The sequence below is a fragment of the Perognathus longimembris genome, chromosome 3, assembly GCF_023159225.1.
Source record: "Perognathus longimembris pacificus isolate PPM17 chromosome 3, ASM2315922v1, whole genome shotgun sequence".
Classification (NCBI taxonomy): Eukaryota; Metazoa; Chordata; class Mammalia; order Rodentia; family Heteromyidae; genus Perognathus; species Perognathus longimembris.
The window spans coordinates 108,253,000-108,273,391 of record NC_063163.1 but is presented as its reverse complement, the minus strand read 5'-3'; the positions used below and the strand labels follow the sequence as shown (position 1 = coordinate 108,273,391).

At 53.9% G+C, this 20,392-nt stretch overlaps 1 protein-coding gene across 2 annotated transcripts; it reads left to right on the top strand.

The window, feature by feature from the left end:
* Positions 1-2,470: 2,470 nt before the first annotated feature.
* Robo3 (roundabout guidance receptor 3) lies at positions 2,471-17,927 on the top strand. 2 transcript variants are annotated; one of them, XM_048343724.1, is made up of 27 exons: positions 2,471-2,633; positions 5,845-6,171; positions 6,613-6,770; positions 7,106-7,226; positions 7,324-7,462; positions 7,738-7,865; positions 8,094-8,218; positions 9,605-9,776; positions 10,076-10,281; positions 10,505-10,586; positions 10,854-11,019; positions 11,220-11,386; positions 11,902-12,023; positions 12,192-12,417; positions 12,835-12,956; positions 13,169-13,340; positions 13,473-13,655; positions 14,337-14,360; positions 14,470-14,512; positions 14,728-14,867; positions 15,166-15,360; positions 15,522-15,660; positions 15,837-16,049; positions 16,434-16,585; positions 16,713-16,823; positions 17,014-17,175; positions 17,603-17,927. In XM_048343724.1, the coding sequence occupies exons 1-27, from the start codon at positions 2,471-2,473 to the stop codon at positions 17,827-17,829; spliced, it is 4,185 nt and encodes a 1,394-aa protein (XP_048199681.1). In that variant the 3' UTR covers positions 17,830-17,927. The 2 variants fall into 2 exon arrangements, with proteins under 2 accessions (XP_048199681.1, XP_048199682.1); XM_048343725.1 differs by having other exon boundaries at positions 17,576-17,927.
* Positions 17,928-20,392: the final 2,465 nt, after the last annotated feature.

Sequence of the window (20,392 nt, the reverse complement as noted above, 5' to 3'; positions counted from 1 at the left end):
TGGAAAATACAAGAAAGGAAAGAGAGGAATGAAGGAAAAGTAAGGAGAGAAAGACAGTATGGAGAAGGGGTGAAGTACAGAAGAAAAGACAGGAGATTGTGACCAGCCGTACAGTAGCTCTGCCGTTTGTCCCCCTCCAAATCTAGATGACAGGGATTAGGCAGCAGCTTTGCCCAGGGGCTGCGCTGCTGTCTCAGCTCAGGAAACCCTGAGCAAATACTCCCTGATCCCCACATAAAGGGCCAATTAACTGCGCCATCTCCGGAAACAAATCCGCTAACAGGGTGACAAGCCCCTAGACACTAGCAGGGCCCGTGTTTGCCGAAAGGCCGGCCAGGAGCAAATCAGGGGATTAGGATGGGGCAAGATCTGCTTGGCAGGAGGGTTTCCACGATTTCCTGCTGCAGAGCAGAGCCTGGGACCAAGATGCCAGACAGCCAGAGACTTCTGATGGGGTTGAGCTTCTGATGTGATGGCACCCGGGACCGTGGTCAGCCTGGGGAAATCAAGAATTGGAAGGGTCAGGGCAGATCAAGTAGTCCAATTCCCCCTCAACGGTTGGGGGAAAGTGAGGTGCAGAGTGCTGTCGCTAGCAAATAGAAGATTGGAACCTACTTGTGGGTAGGTCATTTCTGAAGGAATAGACTATAGAATAGAAAGAGTATATATAACCTTCACCACCTCTCTGGGCCCACAACAAGGCCCAGAGGTAAAAAAAAAACCTGTCTCAGTATGCTGGTGCATTGGAGGCATTGTATTTCTGCCCCCACTCCCACCTATCCAACCCATCTCCCCCTCAAGGTCTGCTCAGGCCTAAGCCTTCCATGGTGCACTCAGGCCCTACCTAGTTTAGCACCCACCTAAGAGGAGTTGAAGGAACAGTTTCCAGCTCTCAGGCTCCTGGACCTACCAGCACCGCCCTCTCCCCACCAGATCTGTGCTTCTGGCCAGGTGAAGGTTGGCCTAGATCTGAGGTGTAAGGGCCAGAAGTTGTCTGCACTGCACCTTTCCTTTGTAGACTCCACAAAGGGGATGTGGACTGAAGGAAGGAGTTTTGGGACTCACCCTTTGCCCTTTGACTACAGGGGAGGCTATCTAGCACCCTTCTGAAATACCCCACTTCCCAGCCTTTTACACGGAGATTGCTGACCTCTGATCTCCACCCGTTCATCAATCCACTCCTGTGGTGTTAGAAAAGTCAGTTACAGCCAAGCCAGAACAAACTTCCAACTTCCTTACACCCCCGGGACAGTCCCAAATAGGAACTCCCGAGGTCTCTCCCTGACACCCCAAAGTCATCTTGAGCCTGGGAAAAGTGTATGTGTGTATTTGTGAGGGTGAGGGACTGGGAGGTTTTCAGGTAGAAAGAACTCCCAGAAACGTCAGAATTCGGGGCGTGGTGGGGGGGGGAACAGAAGGAACAGTCCTTTTTCCCCCCCCCTGGAAGAATGGTGTGCAGTTATAGGGTTCAATTAGATTTGCATGAGTTTTGCATCCATTCCTTCTCTTGTATTTGTGTTTATACTCATAATATTGAGCTTCGTCTTTGTTCTATTCCTTGATTCCTCTTCAGTCTCTTCAATAAACGAAAAACAATGGAATAAAATAGGCCAGAGTAAAGCACGTATGCACATAAATGCGAATAGCCCGGTTTTCACCCAGGCCTATTAGTGTTCTGCATGTCCGTCCACTTGCAGTGGGCCCCCAGGGTCAAGGTGAGTCACTACATTTCTTGGCCTCGAGGCTGCAGGGTAGACGGTGGGGAGGGCAGGGGATGGGCCTGTGACGGAATTCTCGTCCCACTCCAACTTCCCGCTCCAAACCACTTCAGCCTCCTTAATTCGCGCCGTTAAACCCCGGGGGCCCCCCCGGAACCGCATGGAAACCAGGGGGGCTTGAGAGCTAAAGAGCGCCCGGCGGTGCTTGGCCTCGGTTTCCTCCAGGTCTAGGAAAGGTGGTGGTGGTGTGTGTGTGGGGGTGGGGGGGGGGGGATTCAATGGTCTAGGTTGGTCAGAAGGGCAGGGTCCGAAAGAACCTCAGTCCTGACCTTGGCGACTTTGAGAAAGGAGGGGACCTCTCCCGCCCGGTCCTGCGGAGATCGCGGGGCCAGGGGTGTGGAGGGCGGAGACTCCGCGTCGCGCGCCACCGCGCCTCTGGTTTCCTGCCCTGCTAGTGGCCGTCGGGGGTGGGAGTGGGGAAGGGGAGGCGGATTAAGCCCTTCATTACGCCGTGATCGGAGTGGCACCTGCTTTCCGCCCGCCCGGCTCCCGGGGGACGGCGGCGCTGGGGGGTGGAGAGAAGGACGCGCGGAGGAGGAGGGCACGCCGAGGCTCCGGCCGGCCGAACCCGGGCGCGCCTGCAGGACGGCGGCACCGTGGCTGCGGCAGCGCGCGGCGGCTCCCAGCCCTCGGGTCTCAGACCCCGGGGCTGGGCCCCGGATCCCCCGGCCCGGCCTCGGGCGGGTCGCGTCATGCTGCGCTACCTGCTCAAAGCCCTGCTGCAGGTGAACCTGTTCGCGGACTCCTGGGCGGGGGGCGTCTCCAACTCCAGCGACTTGCTCTTCGGCGGCTTCAACTCCTCGCTGGCGCCCCTCAACCCCAGCCCGCTGCCCCCGAGCGAGCCGCCCCCCAACGGTGAGTCGGCCCCGGAGGGCGTCTCGGATCGGGGTGGGGGTGCGCGGGGGTGGGGTGGGGGGGTGGAGAGGGCTGCCTGGAGGGGAAGGCCAGGGCGCCTTCTGGGAAGTGGGTTCAAGAGGAGCCCCGGAACTGAGCTGGGGGGGGGGGTAATCCGCCGGAGGTCAAGGCCTGCAGAGTTCCCGACCCTCCCGCCTCCCCGGAAGCCCCCCATGCCCACCCCAGGTGAGGAGCAACGAGTCTGGGGATGGGCAAGCCCCACGCTAAGAAAGCCCCACGCGCCGTGGGCGGAGGACGGGGGTCCTGTCGCTCCCCCCCCCGCCCCCGGCCACTCGGTGACCCACCCGGAGAGCAAGACCCGAAGTTCTCCCGGAGCTCGCGCGGGACGCGGTTGGGAGAGCCGGACGGCTGGGAGTGTTCACTGCGCACGGGACGGGGACGGGGACGGGGACGGGGACGGGGACGGCGATCTCCCCCAGCAAACTTGGAACTAAGTTTGTGTGTCAGCTGTGGGAGTCACAGCCAGCCCGCCCGGGCCGAGCTGCGGTGAGCGGCCAGCGCTGCCGGCGGCGGCGAGGTCATTACCACTAATTACCGTGATTAATAAATGACTGGGACGGGCGCAAGCTCCCCGCGCGCGGCGGGGAGGCGGCTGCAGGGAGCCCCGCCGGCCGCGCTCGGGGAGAGACGCGCGATCGCGCCCCCTCGCGGCCACCTAGGGAAGTCCCGCTCCCCGGGACGCCTCCGCGGTGTTTCCCCGATGCCCAACCGCATCCTTCCACCTCGGCTCAAAGTCCAAACGACGACGAGCACTGTGTTGGGGAGTCAAAGAAGGCGAGAAGAGACTTGGGCAACGTGTGTGCGTGCGCGCGCGTGTGTGTGCGTGTGTTGTTGGGTGCTCCAGGTGCTGGGGAGGGGCCCCAGAGCCTCATTAGCATGGCCATTAGCTATTCATTAGGTTGCAGTTGAAGCATCTCCTGAGACAGGGAATGGCAGGCAAAAAAAAAAAAAAAAAAAAAAAAAAAAAATTCCAGGGAAAGGGAGCCCGCAGCTGTGTCTACAGGAATTAGGCGGAGAAGGAGCACCAGAAGGGTGCGGTATGAATGCAAGGAGTGTGGAGGACGAGGGTGGGGGAAGGAAGCAAGATTCTCCTGACCCCACGGCTTTCCCTGCTTACTGTACAGCACTGACGTCTCAGAGTGATACTCCCTGCTCTCCTAGTGCTTTCTGCCGTGTTTCACCATTTATCGTGTTATTTAAGCTTGAGAACTTAACCATGTGCAGAAGACGTTGATAGTCACATGTTGCAGCGAGGGGAACAAGTTCATAGAGTGAATGGTACCCAAATGGTTGCAAAAGCAGCATGGGGCAAAACGTCAGCAATAACAGATCAAAGTCAGCTTCCTGCAGTTTGTGTAAACAAGAAAAAATTACTGGGGCCCATTTGAATCTCATTCAGATGAACTGTAGGACGTGTGCTGTGTAGAGTCGCCTTTAAAAAAAAAATGATAGAGCAAGGCACCCATGGCTCACATCTGTAATCCTAGCTACTCAAGAGGCTGAGATCTGAGAATCACAGTTTGAAGCCAGCGCTGGCAGGAAAAGCCTGTGAGACTCTTAACTCCAATTAACTTCCAAAAGAAGCCAAAGTGGAGCTGTGGCTCAAGTGATGGGGCACTAGCGTTGCACACAAAAAGCTCAGAAATAGCACTCAGGCACTGAGTTCAAGCCCAGGGCTGGAAAAAAAAAAGAATAACATAAAACAATAATAGAATCACCAGATATATTAACTTTTTACCCAGGGATTTTACACCCATTACAGATAAAGAAACTAAAACTCAGAGATGTTTAATTTGCCTAGAGTCTTGTAGCTATTAAATGTTAAAGTCTGGGATTCCAACCCAGTGTTCCAAAGCCAACTTCATGGGCTGTAAGCATGCCTGGGTGGCTTACCATGGGGTTGATGGGTGGAAGGAGGAGACATGATGGATGAGTTTCAGAGATTTCCTTTTGTATGCCTTCCCCCTCCCACTAGAGACTGAACTCAGGGTCTCGAGTGTTAGGCAGGTGCTCTACCACTTGAGCCATATTACCAGCCAGAGATTTCCTTCTGGAAGGGAGAAAATTGCTTCTTTCCCAAGAGGGAAGAGACATTGATTATACCCAGCAGTTAAACTCTTCCCCAGAACAGTGCTGGCACACTTGGCAATCTGTCCAGCCTTGTCTATTCCAGAACTTCTAAGCGGGACAGCAGGAAAGGAAACCTAATCCCTCACCAGTTCTGGAAGCTAGAGGTCCCAGAGGAGTTTGGAACAGGGTGGGCGTGAGGTAGGGAGGGAGGCCCAGAACAGATGTGCCTGGTTGTCCTGGTTATTTAAGGACACCAAGTTAGGCGAGGCTGCAGCGGCATCTCATGGCCGATGCAGGTAACAAACCCTTACCGAGAGGGACTGAGCTATACAAGCTCCCAGATACCAAACCAAGCAGTGGAAGATAAAACAGGGGCAGAATATGCAGACACAGCGATCCGAGGAGACAGCAGAATTTCTTTTCCAGTGTGGTTCTTCCCTTTCTTGCCTCCATCAGCTAGTAAAAGAATCTGTTGAAAGATAACACCTTTCAGGAAAAAGCATTACTCATAGTTCCACTGCCCCTTGTGTTTGGGTTCCTGTTAGTTATAGCTCAGGATCCACCCCACCCCACCCCCAAGGACCTTGTCTGGGGATGTCATAGAGTCCAGGTTAAGACCCACTTGTAGTCTCAGACTCAAGGCCCATCAGTTATGTCTTCCTTTAGAGAGAGGATCCCAAACCCACCCCGGTCCTCATCCATTTCACCAGGCAGAGGTGAGAAACCAGCAGTGACCTGTGGATGTGTACTGAGCAAGGACATTTGAGCCAGAGCCAGTGGGGGAAAGCCAGTCCTTAGTCAAGCCACAAGCCAGTCATTCCCCATGTAAACTCGGCAGGAGAGGAGGTGGCGGTCTTTCGGATGACTCACAAGTCCGGATTCTTTTATTGATCAGTCCGTTTGCAAAGCATCTAAAAACAATACGAACTGATCCATACTTCCAATAAGGAGATAGGAACCTCTCCGATGAAGAAGGGGAGCTAGTGGAGACTGAGCTCTAGTGGAAGAGGCATGCGAGTGTTTTCTTGTCACTCTGTCCCTGTTTCCTGATGGGAGTCGTCTGAACCATTCCCTTTTGCAGCGACGAGAGTCGGGCCGGAGGACGCCAAGCCACGCATCGTGGAGCAGCCCCCAGATCTGGTAGTTTCCCGGGGCGAGCCGGCCACGCTGCCCTGTCGTGCTGAAGGCCGGCCTAGACCTCACATAGAATGGTACAAAAACGGGGCGCGCGTAGCCACGGCGCGCGAGGACCCGCGCGCGCACCGCCTGCTGCTGCCCAGCGGGGCCCTCTTCTTCCCGCGCATCGTGCACGGGCGCCGCGCGCGGCCGGACGAGGGCGTCTACACCTGTGTGGCACGCAATTACCTCGGAGCAGCGGCTAGCAGAAATGCCTCTCTGGAAGTGGCAGGTGAGAGTCCTGGTCGGTACTATTTCTTTTTTATTTTAAATGTGTGCCAGTCCTGGGGCTTGAACTCAGGGCCTGGGTACTGTCTCTTCCATTTTTCACTCAAGGCTAGCACTCTACCACTTGAGCCACAGCTCCATTTCTTACATTTTGCGTCAGTTGGAGATAAGAGAGTCTCATGAACTTTCCTGCTCCAGGATGGCTTTGAACTGCCATCCCACAATTCTCAGCTCTCAGCCTCCAGAATAGCTAGGATTCCCAGCTTGAGCCACTTGCACCCAGTTTCATCCTTGGTCTTTAATTCCAATGCCATGGCTAGAGGGAGAAGCCAGTGGGTTGGTCTCTAGACATATTTCCCTGGGCAACACCTTCAGCAAGTTCTCACCGACTGAAATCATACCACACTGTGTTCATTACTCTGCCCTCTGCGCCCACTCCCCCTAGTTCTCCGAGATGATTTTCGGCAGTCCCCAGGAAACACGGTGGTGGCAGTAGGAGAGCCAGCAGTAATGGAATGCGTGCCCCCCAAGGGCCACCCAGAGCCTTTGGTGACTTGGAAGAAGAACAGCACAAGGCTTAAGGAAGAGGAAGGAAGGATCACGGTCAGGAGCTGAGCCAGAGGCTGTGGGTCTGGGACCTGTCTCAAAGGAGAGAAGCCTGAATCTGAGGATCCCGGAAGCTGGGAATAATGTCCCTGTGGGAGATTTGCGATCCAGGCACCAAATGACCAGAAGCTAAGATTCAACAATTGAGAGATGGGGAGGAAGGGTGGGAATCCTGCAGGTGGGATGTGGGATTCAATGCCCCAAGGTCTTTTTAGGCTTGCCCTGAGAGCCAAATAAATTTCACACACACACACACACACACACACACACACACACACACACACACACTTCGGTGGTTGTAAAGGACCAAGGTTATCATTATTCCTCTGCAGATACGTGGAGGGAAGCTGATGATGTCACATACATTCAAGAGTGATGCTGGGACCTACGTGTGTGTGGCCTCTAACATAGCAGGAGAACGAGAGAGTGGGCCAGCTCAACTTGTGGTACTGGGTAGGCATTGAGTGTTTGGAAGATATGGGAGTGGGTAGCCCAGGAAGTAACAAAGCAAGCTGGCAGACCCCCCTGTTCACTGGCTCTCACTCTGTAGAGCGTCCTTCATTCCTGCATAAGCCAGAAAACCAGGTGGTTCTCACTGGTACCCCTGTGAACTTCCAATGCGAGGTGCGTGGGGACCCCCTGCCTCATCTACGCTGGCGCAAGGAGGATGGGGATCTGCCCACTGGCAGGTGAGAAGCCCCTTCCTTCTGCCTGTAAGGAGACCCAAGCAGCCCCCAAACCTACCCTGCTCTAGGAAACCAGAAGGCAGGTTCCCTCTCACCTGAGGACACAGAGAAATCTGCTGTCCAGAGCCTAGGATTCCTTTCATTCCCAGTCCCCACCTTGTGCCCGTCTTGAGTTCCGCCATGCCTTTCTGTACCCTGACCCTAGTGTCTATTCTGGGGGAGAAAGAATGAGGTCTATAACTGTGGCCAACCCAGCCTGGGGGTGGGGAGTGGAGCAGGTATGAGATCCGGAGTGACCACAGCCTTTGGATCGGGCAAGTGAGTGCTGAAGATGAGGGGGCTTACACCTGTGTGGCGGAGAACAGCGTGGGCCGCATAGAAGCATCTGGCTCCCTCAGTGTTCACGGTGAGGGCTCCCCAAGGGATGGCCTGCAGCAGGGCAGAGTGGAGGAGATGGGAGTGGCTTGCCTGAGCCTTCTGGAAGGAGAAAGAAGAGAAAAAGCCAAACAGGCTTGAGCAAGACATGGATGTCTGCTCGGATTTAAGCCAGGCTTGGGCTCCTCTCTCCTGATCCCTCACTCATCCTCTCTAGTACCATTAAGTCCCTGCCCCTTTGGCTTTCTCCTCTTCCCAGTCCCACCCCAGTTGGTGACCCAGCCTCAGGACCAGACAGCAGCTCCAGGAGACAATGTGGCTTTCCAATGTGAGACCAAAGGAAACCCCCCACCTGCCATCTTCTGGCAGAAGGAGGGAAGCCAAGTAGGTGCTTCCGTCCAGGGCTCTGCCAACCTGCTTTTCCCTCTGGGGCTTAGTGTTCCCTCCTCTTACCTTCTATGCATGTTTCTACTGAGGCTTTTGTTTTACTTATGCTACTCTAGCCCTGTAAATCTGTGCAGGTTATTTAGGAGGATTAAATAAGATAATGAATATAAAAGGCTCAGAACATGGACTCTTAAAAAACCAACGCTAATTATAATGTTTAGATAGTAGGACTGTGTCTGGAGAAAAATTTCTTGGGGAATACTTTTTGGCAAAGTTGTATTTTGTATATAGCAACTCCAATTCGATCTCTTCTTTCCCACTTAGACTTTTTGGACCTTTGCTTTGGGACAAAAAACCAAACCAGGGCTGGGGATATAGCCTAGTGGCAAGAGCGCCTGCCTCGGATACACGAGGCCCTAGGTTCGATTCCCCAGCACCACATATACAGAAAACGGCCAGAAGCGGCGCTGTGGCTCAGGTGGCAGAGTGCTAGCCTTGAGCGGGAAGAAGCCAGGGACAGTGCTCAGGCCCTGAGTCCAAGGCCCAGGACTGGCCAAAAAAAAAAAAAAAAAAAAAAAAACCAAACCAAACCAAACCAAAACGATGTTCTGAAAGCTAAGTAGTGAACTAAAAGTTGCCCGGGGTAGAAAACTACTTGCTCTGACTATTCATAGTTCCTGTCACCAGGGGGAGCTCACAGTCATCTCCTTCCTACCCAGCCAACAAATCCCAGGTCACACAACCTGAAAGAACAAGCGCAGATGTTACAAAATAAATCAGGGACAGGTGATAAATTTGCCACTAGGAAACAGGGTCTATATGATAAAATACAAGGGATTAGCCAGGTAGCAGATAATCAGGTTACCAGGTAACCCAAGACTTTGTTCCAAATCTGCAGCCGCTCTAGCTAGAGATTTCCAGTATCTCTAGGACCTGTGACTGTTTTGTTTTAAGTAGATCCTCACACAAAATGACAGTAGGACAGGGTGGAGATAGGTGTTATTCAGAGGCTTAGCCTGGTCCATTTATCCTGAAACCCAAACCTACTTCTTGTACGTTTTCGTACACACAGTGTATTAAAATACTACCAGGATTGTTTTATTTAACGTTCCTTTAAGTGATTGAGGCTCAAGAATGTTTATGCTCAAAGTTTCTCAACTAATAAGTCACACAGCCAGAAAATAGATCCTTGACATCTAATAAATTTCCTTCATTTTTTGTGAATAAATCTACGAATTTCCCAAAGTCATTTCAATGCCTGGGGATGGAATGTGAATTAGAGCCTTAGGAGTTCTCTGGATTCTAAATTAGACAGGCACAGGGGGAAATCACCCTGCCCAGCTGCCAGCTCATTTCCTATCTTGGTTCCTTGTTCTCTTCCAGGTCCTGCTTTTCCCCAGCCAATCACTTGAGCCCACAGGGCGCTTCTCAGTCTCTCCAAAAGGCCAGCTCAACATCACAGCAGTGCAGAGGGGCGATGCTGGCTATTATGTGTGCCAGGCTGTCAGTGTAGCTGGCAGCGTTCTGGCCAAAGCCCTGTTGGAGATCAAAGGAGGTATTTGCCCATGGAGAGAGGGCTGGACCCATGCTCTAGAAAGACATAGCCTGAACAGATCCGTTTCTCTTGGATGCCACACAATATTTCTGCAAGGGAAAGTGGTATGCTCCTGAGGCATGCCCTTGAAGTTTGGAAACCAGTGGCATAATGGTCCCAGGCAGAGACTACAGATGATTACAGATGATCAAAGCCCCCTTGGATCATTAGGAGGGTTGGGACGGGGGTTTGATGCTCCAGAGGCTGGTGGCTTGACCCTACCTTTCACCCCTGAGATGTCTGAATTCTTCCTCTCTCAGCCTCCTTGGATGGGCTGCCTCCCATCATCCTCCAGGGCCCAGCCAATCAGACGTTGGCACTTGGCTCCTCGGCATGGCTGCCGTGCAGAGTGGCTGGGAACCCTCCGCCTACTGTCCGATGGAAGAAGGATGGGCAGTGGCTGCAAGGGATTGACCTTCACTTCAACCTAATGGCCAACGGCACCCTGTACATTGCCAGTGTGCAGGTGAGTGTCACCCCTGGAGCCCTTGTAACCGAGAATGGCTACCAGGCCCACCTTCCCAAGTCTAGTAAGTACTCACTGGACCTCTAACCCCATTTCTACCCCTCTGCTCTCTCAGACCTCCTAAAGTGTCCAGCATCTTCTTCATCCTTCTGTCACCTGCCTCCACCCCCTCACCCTACCTTGCTCCACTCTCAGTGTGCCAGTGCTCTACCCTCTCCTACAGGAGATGGACGTGGGTTTCTACAGCTGTGTGGCCAAGAGCTCCATAGGGGAGGCCACATGGAGTGGCTGGCTTAGGAAACAGGGTGAGTTTGTTCTCTGTCCCCTTGTTTAGCCAGCACCTTTCTCCAAACCTGCTTTGAAGGTAGTCATATATACCTCTCCAAACCCCAGGACTAGTTTTGATCATACAAGTGCATTGGTGTGCCAGGGGGTGGGGGCAATAGAAGTGGTACACTTGAGGCAGATGTGAGCAAGGGCTCAGATACGATGTTGCCCTCCACCCCTTGTCACAACCCCACTGTGGCCATCCTTCCCCCATCATTCTACTTAATGATTATATACCGCTGCAGAAGACTGGGGAGCATCACCAGATCCCCCTACAGAACCCAATACCCCTCCGGGGCCTCCCTCTCAGCCTTTGGTTACTGAGATCACCAAAAACAGCATCACCCTGACCTGGAAGCCTAATCCACAGGCTGGAGCCACAGTCACCTCTTATGTGATAGAGGCCTTCAGGTATGGAGAAAGTTTGGGGCACAAACCTGGACAGTTAAAAAGTGGGAGTCCTAAGTCCTTAGGATCTTTGCTGTTACGGGAAGCAATTCTTCAGTGCTCCTCTCCCGCGGTGAGGAGATAGTAGGGTTCCACGGAGAACAGATGAGGTGGAATAGACAGGTTGGGAGTTGATAAGCTCTGACATATCATTTCTGGTATAGTCAAGCAGCTGGCAACACATGGCGGACAGTGGCGGATGGCGTGCAGCTGGAGACACACACCATCAGTGGTCTGCAGCCTAATACCATCTACCTGTTCTTGGTACGAGCTGTGGGAGCCTGGGGCCTCAGTGACCCCAGCCCTGTCTCCAAGCCTGTCCGTACTCAGGGTAAGGTCAGAGTTCCTAGAGTTTGGGGTATGGCATAGTACATTCACTGTGCACCACAATAATGCATGTCTGTACCATGGCACCCTGACAGTTCATAGTTCTTTCCTGCTGTTTCTAGGCTGGAGCCCAGCCTAGGATAGATCACGTTTCCCTCTTACAGAGGGGCAAGAGAAGAGGGAAGGAAGAAAAATCCACCCACCAGCTCATTACTGCAGAGCCTTTTACCCACAAATAAGAGAGATTGTTAGGACTAGAATGGACTTTGGGGGAGCAATTCTATGTCAGTGCTGAGGAACTGAGGATTTGGAAGGATGCAAGCAGTTATACAGGAAGGATACTCATGTTAGCTGTTCCCCCAGCTCACCTGTGCAAATGATTTCCCCTGAGCAGTCTCCTAAATGTGTGCTCTGCTGTACTGTTAGAATCTGTGAGAGAGGGCAGAGGGCACAAACACATCCTCAATCCTTCCTCTCTGCCCTTTGTGGGCCTTGCTGAGTAGAGTCTTTGGTCAGCAGACAGCACCCCATCCAGGCCAGTAGATGATCCATGGAGAGGCCAGAGGGGACTGGCTGAAGTGATCGTGCAAATTCAGGAGCCCATAATCCTTGGGCCCCGGACTCTGCAGTTGTCCTGGACTGTGAGTGTGGTATAGGAGATAAGTGATGGGGTAATATGAGGGTTCCACAAATGAGTATGAAACCATGAGGGTGAATGGCTGGGGAAGGTGGCATGAATGGAGGTGGGGCAAGGTCTGCAGGACTGGTGTAGCCCTAACCTCTCGTACATCTTGCCCCATGTCCTACAGGTAGATGGCCCAATTCAGTTGGTACAAGGTTTCAGGGTGTCTTGGAGGGTAGTAGGCCCTGAGGAGCGAAGCTGGACAGTGCTGGACCTACAGACTCCACACCAGCAAAGTACTGTGCTAAGAGGACTCCCTCCAGGAGTCCAAATCCAGATCAAGGTGCAAGCCCAAGGCCAGGAAGGGCTGGGTGCTGAAAGCCCCTTTGTGACCGGGAGCATTCCAGAGGAGGGTAAGGCAGGCCACAGAGCTGACAGACAGGAGCAGGGAATGGGTGGGGAGGGTGGAAATCAGCATGGCAGAGCAAGGTGACTGGGTCGGAAGAAGGAATGATGCTCCTTTGCTAAGGCCGAAGAGCAAGGAGGAGGCTAGGCACCAGAGGCTCAGCCTGTGATACTAGCTATTCATGAGGCTGAGAACTGGGGGATCTGGGATCAAACTGGCCCAGGCAGGAAAGTCCTTGAGATTTTGTCTCCAAAACAACAGCAAAAAGCTGGGCTGGAGGCATGGCTCATTGTGGTTGAGGGCCAGTCTAGCAAACTTGAAGCCCTGTGTTCTGAGTGCCAGGAGGGGAGGAAGGAAAGGGGAGGGCTGGGGCAGCTTGCAATGACTATCTGTGTCCTTCTCATCATGCTCCACCCTGGCCCAGCCCCCAGTGGTCCCCCCCAGGGAGTGGCAGTGGCCTTGGGGGGCGATGGCAACAGCACTATCACTGTATCCTGGGAGCCTCCACTTCCTTCTCAGCAAAATGGGGTCATCACCGAATACCAGGTACAACGTTAGAGGCGAGAACTGGGGAGGGGAGGGGAGAAGGAGAATCTAGAAGCTACGGATTAGGGTGGAGGGAACCTTGGGGTTGGCCCTGGAGCTGGGATGAAGTGAAGAGAGGCTGAATGAGGCCTAGCTAATAAGCACTGCCATCAAGGGATTCAAGTTTCCCCGGGTGAAGCCAGGATCCTAAACCCGCGTCCGGGCCTCCCTAGATCTGGTGCCTGGGCAACGAAAGCCGCTTCCACCTCAACCGGTCTGTGGCAGGCTGGGCACGCTCCGCGGTGCTCGCGGGCCTGCAGCCGGGCCTGCCCTACCGGACCCTGGTCGCCGCAGCCACCAGCGCCGGCGTGGGCGCGGCCAGCGCCCCGGTGTCGGTGCAGCTGCGTGAGTCCGGAGGCGGACGTGGGCTGGGGAGATTGTGCGTGGGTTGGGTGGGGGGCGATCCTGGGGATGGCCGTGCCCCCGGGTTTTGGGGTCCTCCTCCTCCTCTTCTCACCTCCCGGACCCTCCCCGCAGCTCCGCGGGGATTGCAGCCTGGGCCGGAGGCGGGCCCGGGGCTGACAGAGCGGCTGGCGCGCGTGCTGCGGGAGCCGGCCTTCCTGGCGGGCAGCAGCGCGGCCTGCGGGGCTCTGCTGCTCGGGCTCTGTGCCGCCCTCTACCGGCGCAGGAAGCAGCGCAAAGAGCTCAGCCACTACACCGGTGAGAGCCGGGCCCGCGCGCCCGAGGCCGACGATCGCCCGGATACTAAGGGGGGTGGGGTGGATGGAGGCGGGGCGGGGGGGGGGGGTGTCAGGGGCTGTGCGAGGGAGGGGGAGCCCGAGAGGGAGGGCGTCCCCCAGGCAGCCCAGGGACTAGGGATCGTGGTGGCACCTAGCGGCTGTCAGTCTTGGGCGTTGGAAGAATGGGCTAAGAGGGCCAAGGGTCTGGATCTGGGGGAGAGGGGTGAACTTTACCATGGAGACTTCCAGAGAAGCAGGCCGGTTTCACAGCACGCCCTCCCCTTTCAGGCAGGGGAGGGAGCAGGGCCTGATTGGAGGGGCTCCAGCAGGACCCCCAAGATATAAACTGCCAGTGTGGGAGGGTGGATAGCAAAACCTGTCGTTGAAAGCAGGCTACCTGAGCAAGGGGCGTCTTTGCAGAGGGGCTGAGGTCTGAGGCCAGCGGTTTCCAAACTTGGCTACATATATATATATGGGGACCACGTGGGAATTTTGGGATAAATGACGCGACCTGTGTGTCCCACTCGATGAAATTGGTCCTCTGTGCAGCCTGGCTGGTAGAATGAGGACCAGGGCCAAGGAGTGGACAACTATAGGGGGTGTTTCTGACCCCCTTGCCTCATTTCTTCTCTTCTCTTTCCTACGGGTTCCTTTTCGGAAGCCTCTTTTGCCTACACACCTGCAGGTAAGTTTTAGTTGACCCAGTGGGGCTCAACTATTTCTCTCCCCCTTCCCCCCCCCCCCAGCCCAATACCAACTCTCTCCTCATCGCTTCTCCCCTTGCTCTTCTCCAGTGTCCTTCCCACACTCGGAGGGCCTGTCTGGAGCCAGTTCCAGGTAATTCTACTAACCTGCCTCTGAAGGGTAATCTTTTCTACCAAGAGATGTTGCCTCCCTCTTCAGGCCTCCCTGCCTTCCAGACTGAGCATCTTCTACCACCAACTCCACCATTCCTGTCCTGGAACTCTCCATTCCATTCCGCCACCTCCCTCACCTTGCTGGCCTCTCCAGGCTCCTTGTTCCCAAAGGTCACTTGCTCTGCTCCTTCTCAGGCCAACGATGGGCCTTGGCCCCGCCTCCTACCCGTGGCTGGCAGACTCGTGGCCCCACCCATCTCGAAGCCCATCTGCCCAGGAGCCCCGGGGAAGCTGCCGCCCCAGCAATCCTGACTCCGAGGACAGATACTACAATGGTGAGGAGTTCGAATTGCTCTGGAGTGCCCCCCCTCCCGGCATCCTCTCAAGTTATTGGGGGACAGTGTAGGGTACAGAGGAGCTGTATTCCAACTCGAGCTGGGTCAGTCCTGGGTGTGGGGAGAAAGTAAGTCTGATGTCTGCCTCTCAGACCTCACCTTCACCCTGCAAGATTTGAGCTGAGGGAGGAGGTTGATCCTGTGGGATATCCTTGGCCCTCCATCCTCCTGTTGTCCTCTATTGTTCTGTGTGTGCTCCCTGCCTTCTCCTCTGGGCCTCCCTCTTTGTCCTCCTCAGAGGCTGGAATCTCCCTATACTTGGCTCAGACTGCCAGGGGCACGGCTGCACCTGGTGAGGCTCCTGTCTACAGCACCATTGACCCAGAAGGGGAGGAGCTACAGACCTTCCATGGAGGGTTTCCCCAACATCCCTCTGGGGACCCAAGCACCTGGAGCCAATATGCTCCTCCAGAATGGAGTCAGGGGGACAGTGGTATGCCCCCAATTCCTAACACCCCTTCCCCCCTTTATCCCTGTCCACAGTATCCTCTGTCCTGATTCTTTGGCCCCTACTTCAACACTTTCTTCTAACATGTTGTCTCACCCCTGGCTCTCTCCTACATGTTCTGTATGTGTCCTGGCTCTTCTCCTCAGGAGCCAGAGGAGGCAAAGTTAAGCTTCTAGAAAAATCTGTGCAGATGCCCTCTCTGAACTGGCCAGAAGCTCTGCCACCACCTCCCCCTTCCTGTGAGCTGAGTTGCCCAGAGGGGCCTGAGGAGGAGCTGGAGGGCAGGTGAGGCTGCTGCCTGCTATGGGTGCTCCTCCTCCACCATAGACCAGGCCAGGGCCTTCCGGGATGGGCAGGAGCAGAGGTGCTGGCAGATGAAGGGAAATGGGCAAGGGGAAGGCCATGGGGGAAGATATGGGAGCTGCTTGGTCCTTCCTGTCTCTCCTACCTTTTGCCCTCAGCTCAGGGCCAGAAGAATGGTGCCCACCAATGCCTGAGAGAAGCCACCTGACTGAGCCCAGCTCCAGTGGAGGGTGCCTGGTGGCTCCATCCCGAAGGGAAACCCCCTCTCCTACACCCTCCTATGGACAGCAGTCCACAGCCACTCTTACCCCCTCCCCTCCTGACCCTCCCCAGCCCCTCACTGACATTCCCCAACTCCATCAGATGCCCAGGTATGGAGGTATACAGTACCCCACACACTACAGGCCCTCAGTACCTATCTAGTCAATGGGTGGCTGGGTGGATGAATGGATAGGTGAACCTGGGGGTGCACAGGTCTCAGGTCTGTGCCAAGATGGAAGTGTCATGGTGTGATCTGGGGAGAGGAGTGGAAACTGACACATCTCTCACTCCTTTTGGACCAAATCTTCTTGGGAATGGATCTGCAGACTTCCTGAGGCTTTTCACACATGGCTGTCCTCATGTGTCCCTTGTTTTGGAAGGCCCTGTGTTTTGCTCATAAGAGGATCAGGCAGACTTTCCGGCAAAGTGCCTGGCTCATAGTAGGCTCTTGGTTTTGTAGTGGGAACAAAGGCTGATGCTTCATGTCATTGCAGGATGGCACCCCTTGGGCCAAGTTCTCCTCTCAGTGTGTCCCAGCCTGCTCTGAGTAGCCATGAAGGGAGACCTCCTGGCCTGGTTGCAGTAGCCACAGCCTCCTACCACCTCACCCCCAGCCCTGCCCCCAGTACAGCCAGCAGTGCTCCAGGTGAGTCTGTAGACCCTCAACTTGCCTTCTCCTCCCTCTATTGCCTCCAAAACCTGTTTTCCCCTTACCTTCACGTCCCTCTCCCAACTACCTTCCTTATATATCCTCTTTCCATCTAACACTGCAGGGAGAACACGGCAGGTGCCTGGGGAGATGACTCCCCCACTTCAAGGGCCTCGTGCCAGAATCCGGAAGAAACCCAAGGCTCTTCCCTATAGGAGGGAGCACAGTCCTGGGGGTAAAGAGGACCTGGGCTTAGGAGATGGTAGCAGTCAGTAGAGGGGGCATGCTGGAAGCCAAGGGGGCTGGAGCAGGTGAACTCAAATCCTGGGCTGTTCATTTGCAGCCTCCTGGTGTCAGGGCTGGAGGTGGGAGAAAGATTAGTGTCAGGCAAGGCAGGAGACTGCTGAAAACAGGTTTCTCCCCAGACTTGCCTCCACCACCCCTGCCACCACCAGAGGAAGAGGCAAGCTGGGCCCTGGGACTGGAAGCAGCAGGCAGCACATCCTCCTTGGAGAGGGAGCACAACGGGGAGAGGAAAGTGGTCCAGGCAGCGCCTCTGAGTGCCCAGTGGGGCCCCCACCTGGATGGTAAGGAGCCCCAGGGCAGCAGGAAGGGGATGGGAGGCTGGCAATCACCCAAATGGTCCCTAGCTCACCTGTCTCCTCAAGCCGTGTTTAAGCATTTGATCTCGGTCAAAGACTGTCTTTCCTCTCTACCTCTCTCCCAGCAGAAGTTTTGGAAGTCCTTCAGTCCTAGGACTGAAGCTCAGGATGAAAGAGTGGGGTCTGTGTGCTCTGATCTCCCTTCCTCAAGGCTCTCTGTGCCTAGGAGTTCCCCACACATTTCTGAGCCCCTGTTGTGTCAAAGCTGTGTACCGGGTACTCTGTTCGCTTTAGCTCCCAGTCTGCCATAGCCCTTTGGTCATCTCTCAGAGCTGGGATGCAGATTACCACGGCTAGTGGCTGAGAAGAATGTTTCTGGCTCCAGCCCATCTTGTCTTTCTGTTATCTCCAGAAGAGGCGTGGCTTCCATATGGCAGACCAAATTTCCTGACCCATGGCCAGGGTACCAGCACCTGTTCCACAGCTGGCAGCAACTCTTCAAGGGGCTCAGGCAGCTCTCGGGGTTCCCGGGGCCCTGGACGAAGTCGGAGCCGGAGTCGGAGTCAGAGCCAAAGGCCCAGACAGAAACATCGGGAGGTGGGGGCCAAGTATCAGAGAGAAATGAAGGATGATGGTTAGAGAGGAAAGGGCTTGCAGAAGACATTCAAAGGAGGGTTCCAGGCCTAGGCATGGTGGTGCCCCATTATCCCAGATACTCATGAGGTAGAGATCGGAGGATCAAGGTTAAAAGCCAGACCAGGCATAATGGTAGAAAAACCCCATGTTAAGCAGTAGGGCACAGAGTTTCACATCTGTGACCTCAGGTATTTGAGAGGTATAGTTAGAGGATTTGTGGTTCAAGGACAGCCTTGGAAAAAACATAAAACCTAGTCTGATAGATAACTAAAGCAAAAAATAAAAATAAAAAGATGGAGAACATGACTAAAGTGGTAGGGCACCAGTGTAGCAAGTGTGAGGCCCGGGGTTTAATCTCTAGTACCCCCAAAAGACCAACCAAACCAAAAAACAAGCTGTGTGTGGTATCACACTCAGAGTCCTAGCTACTTGGAAGGAGGAAGCAAGGTTAACTTAGGAAGAATTAGCACAAGACACTCTCTGAAAAATAAATTAAAAGCTAAAGGCCTAGAGATGTGACTCAAGTGATAGAACACTTGCCTAGAAAAACTCTTGAGTTCAACCCCAGTACTATCAGAGAAAAAGAGAGAAAACATTCAATGAGTGGAGGAAAGGATCTTCAAGAAGTAACAAGAGTAAGTGCAAGATGACACATGAGAGCCTGGGTACTAGATGAAGAGAAAGACAGGTCCCTGACTGTGTGGCCTGTTACCTAAGAATAGTCTCTCTCTCTCATCTTCTCTTGCTCACTCCTTCTCCCTTCTTCTATAGGAACCAAGATGACCCTTGATGAAAAAAATTGAAAATATCAAGAGTTCTATGAGGGAAACAGGTGGGAACCCCTCACCTCCCTTCATAAACAAGATGTGAGCCTAGAGGAGCTGAGATGGGGCCATCTTCCCTTCAGCCATGATGCATATGGCTCAGCCAAGTGCACTGGCCTCTGTGGCTTCAATTGACTTAGAAGCTAGAGAGCCAGCTCTTCCTTTTCCATTGCTTTTTCTGATTGAAACCCATTTGTACAAAAGATAATAAAAAGATTCCAATCTATTTTGTGCAGTATTTTGGAAAGAAGGGGGCTATGAGGGTCTGTTGGTAGCTCCTGTGTCCTTCTCATATTCTATCCAAAGCCTTAGGTAAGGACAGGCTGTTAGAGATGATGACCTATCTTGCTTCCAAGGAGATGAACTCACTGTCTCCTGATGTATCAGTTGGTGACTTATCATTGAAACAAGTAACCCAACACTGGCAACTTAAGGGAGGAATAATTAATTTGGGGTTGTGGTTTCAGCCCATGGTCAGCTGGATCTTTAGTGTCTAGGCTGTGGTGAAGCAGAACATCATAATGGAGAGGTTATGGTGGAGCATGGCTGCCCACCTCATGGCAGCCAGAATCAGGAAGTAGGCAGGCCAAGATCCATCTTTAAAGACACGCCCCATTCTAGCCGTCTTTGTCCAATCAGACCCTACTTCCTAGTCACCCAAATGATGACATACTGCCCTCCTAATCCAGTCAATATTGCCAATAGCTGAGGAAGAAGCCTTCAATACATGGACCTTTTGGGGGAACACCTCATACTCAAACCACAACCCCTATACCAACTATAGAGACTTTCCAAATAGCCAGTGAGCTGATTCTTGTCCCACCCCCAGAGGTGGCTTTAGTGCCCTCCTCCAGGGCCTGTCTACTTTTCTGAAAGAGAACAGACCCCTCACAATAAGAAGCTTTAAATGTCCAAAGAAAGGAGGTACATGTGGGGACAGGGGATCCCAAGCAAGGTGTAAGCATATTTCTCTGTGCCCCCAAACCTTCTTACAAACTGATATAAACACCTCTTAGCCAGATTGGGTGCAGAGACTTGGCTGGTACATTATAAAAGCTATGAATGCCACAGACAGTACCACTTCTGCCCCACAGCCGGGCTACCTGTTAGCTGCCTGGGGTCTTTCTTCCTCACCAGCTTCACCCACGGCCCAGTGGCTGACCCAGACCCTCAGACAGGTATGGCTACTTCCCTTCAAGCCCCAGCCCTGACCTTGGCGCTCCACTCCCACTGGAATGCCTGCAAATCCCTTCTCTCCCTTCAGGCTGGCAAACAGGGTTGGAATGTTTTTGAAAGGAATTTTACCAGGAAGTTCAAAAGAAAAACAAAATCCAAAAAAGGAAAAGCAAATGGAAACGGATGTGTGTCCGGAGCACTGATTCTTCTTCCCAAGATCACCACAGTCTAACACAGACTGCCAGCCTGTGGAGTCCAGCTCAGTCACCCAGCACCCGCTCACACCCTTGCAGCCTCTGAATTTACAGGGGTCTCCAGGTGAAGGTGCAGAGTGTGAGAGATTAGCGCCCACTTCTAGGGCCTGCTTGTGAGCCCCTCTTTCCCTCCCAGAGACTCCAGTCATGCTCCCCCAACTTGGGGCTTTTGCCTGTGACAATGGCTTTCGGTAGCTTAAAAACCCTGAACGTCCTGCATTCTCATTCATCTCCCCATCTCTCTGCTCTGTTGTCGTGTCTGAAGACTATTCAGTAGCCCACCATCACAGGTGTTTCTTCCTGGTGTTCCAT